Source organism: Wasmannia auropunctata, unplaced genomic scaffold, assembly GCF_000956235.1.
Source record: "Wasmannia auropunctata unplaced genomic scaffold, wasmannia.A_1.0 LD336074.1, whole genome shotgun sequence".
In the NCBI taxonomy this organism is placed as follows: domain Eukaryota; kingdom Metazoa; phylum Arthropoda; class Insecta; order Hymenoptera; family Formicidae; genus Wasmannia; species Wasmannia auropunctata.
The window spans coordinates 3573274-3575362 of record NW_012026816.1 but is presented as its reverse complement, the minus strand read 5'-3'; the positions used below and the strand labels follow the sequence as shown (position 1 = coordinate 3575362).

At 35.1% G+C, this 2089-nt stretch overlaps 1 protein-coding gene and 1 pseudogene across 1 annotated transcript in view; one reads left to right on the top strand and one right to left on the bottom strand.

The window, feature by feature from the left end:
- Positions 1–296, top strand: part of LOC105449767 — a 9490-nt gene extending 9194 nt beyond the window's left edge. The window contains exon 4 of the mRNA XM_011689151.1: positions 208–296. Coding sequence (XP_011687453.1) covers positions 208–296 — 89 coding nt within the window. The remainder of the gene's footprint in view (positions 1–207) is intronic.
- Positions 297–712: 416 nt separating this feature from the next.
- The window catches only part of LOC105449766, a 3363-nt pseudogene continuing 1986 nt past the window's right edge, over positions 713–2089 (bottom strand).

Genomic DNA, 2089 nt, shown 5'->3' with positions numbered 1-2089 from the left:
CACAGTTCAGGCCGGCCGGGCCGGCGTCATCGCAGCCGCAGCCGGGATCTCAAATGCAGTCCCAAACAGAAAAACGTAAGTACTAAGTATAATTGTAAAATAACCTGTTTTTTTCCGCGTACATTGTAGACGCGTTCGTTTTGGACGTTCACGCGCTGTAAGCGTTTTTATTCTTAATGAATTAATAATTATTTGTTTTCTAACAAGACGCTGGTAGAAAAGCCGCAAATCCCGCGTTCGCGGTGGACGCGGTGGACGCGGAGGACGAGGTGGACGCGGAGGACGCGATGGAATAAACTTCATCATTTGTTATTAATATTATATGTATATGGTATATACAAAAATTAATTTAGAAAAACTATCTTTCAATGCCTGCGCACAGGCATTGTCATTTCTTGATTGCTATTTGTATACTGCATGAATAAAAATGTGTACATGTTCTTACATAGCCATCAATTTGTGCACTAAATATCGTCAATATCTAATTAGTTAACAGCACACGCATCACAGCCTTAATCTATTCGCTTTATTTACATTTAATATGGACGATCAATTTTGCCTTTTTTTTACATAACTAGACATATTAAATTCTCTACATATTTAATAATAAGATCAGTCAAGTTTAGATAAATAAAATTTTACTATGCAATAATAATTGTCTACAATATAAGGCAACATTATTATACCAGTATTTTAAATTACAAAAAGACAGTTAAATAATATTGATTTTCCTTAATTTCTTTAGTGTCCTCTTCTTATCTTTAAGCATTTTTTTCTTTTCCGCTGTTAATTTCTTATCACTTGTGTGCTTTTTTGTAAGAGGTCCTCCAGTGTCCGAAGAGGCGCAACTTTCTAGACTAGACCAGCCTTGCTACCTTTTCCACCTCCATAAAGAAATAAGTCATTCATAAAAATTGTAATAATGAAACTTGAGAAAATCAAGATTTTTTGTGTTGAGATAAGACGTTACCTGTGCGTGTATCTCGGTCATCATTCTCACTCGTTCTGAATATTCGTCGAGACTTTCTAAAGGCAACTTGCCAGCTTTCTCGTTTTAAACAGATTCCGGATTTGGCACTATCAGTAGACATTTTACGATCAAAACAATGCAAAAGAGAGAAACATAAGGATAAGCAAGCATTTATGATCCGTTTATGATCCCAAGATCCGGTTTCCAATCCTTCTTCAAAGTGTTAACGCATATTTCGCCATTCTTTGCTACATTAAGATGAAACATTTTTTTTAGGAAGTAAGGCTTCGGCGGTCCCTGTGAAAAGTTCTTTCCAAGAACTAATTTTACTCTAAAAAAACCACCGGCATATGGAGTCCCCGCTGTTGGAAAAAAATATCAATTTTTCATTATTTCAACATCAATCGAGGCTCGTAGTGTAGGTAACTTGTATGCGGAGAGATGTGTATGTACATCACGTACGTGTACATACACTTTTATTTTTGTTAAATAATCAGTTATAACAATTATGTAATGTATTAATCTACTAAAGTCTACTAAAAAAAATAAATGTATGTGTGTGGGTGCGTGCGTGCGTGTGTGTGTGTGTGTGTGTGGTGGTGCGCGTGCGTGCGTGCGTGCGCGTGCGCGTGTGCGTGTGTGTGGGTGCGTGCGTGCATGCGTGCGTGCGTGCGTGCGTGCGTGCGTGTGCGTGTCGTGTAACGTAATGAATGTACACACACACTCACATACACGTGCGCACGCGCGCGCGCACGCATATTCTTTTCTCACGAATCTTTTGGAATTTTTCTTATACTTTCATATATATAAAAGTACTACGTACATATATATAATAATTTTTCGACTTTTACGTTCTATACTACTGTCAAAATATGATTTAAATCCAAGATATTAGAGATAATCAATTTAAGAATTTGTTTTTATTTTTTGCCATTTTAGCTGAAATATCAAAAACTACAAAATGTTTATTAACATAAATTTTTACAAAATTTTTTTACAAAATTTCCGTACCTTAACATAAAAATATAAAAATTTAATGATAAAAATTTAATATAAAAATAAATAAATTTTTACTTTTAAGTATATGAGAAATTATATCCATTTAGACGGAAGAGCACA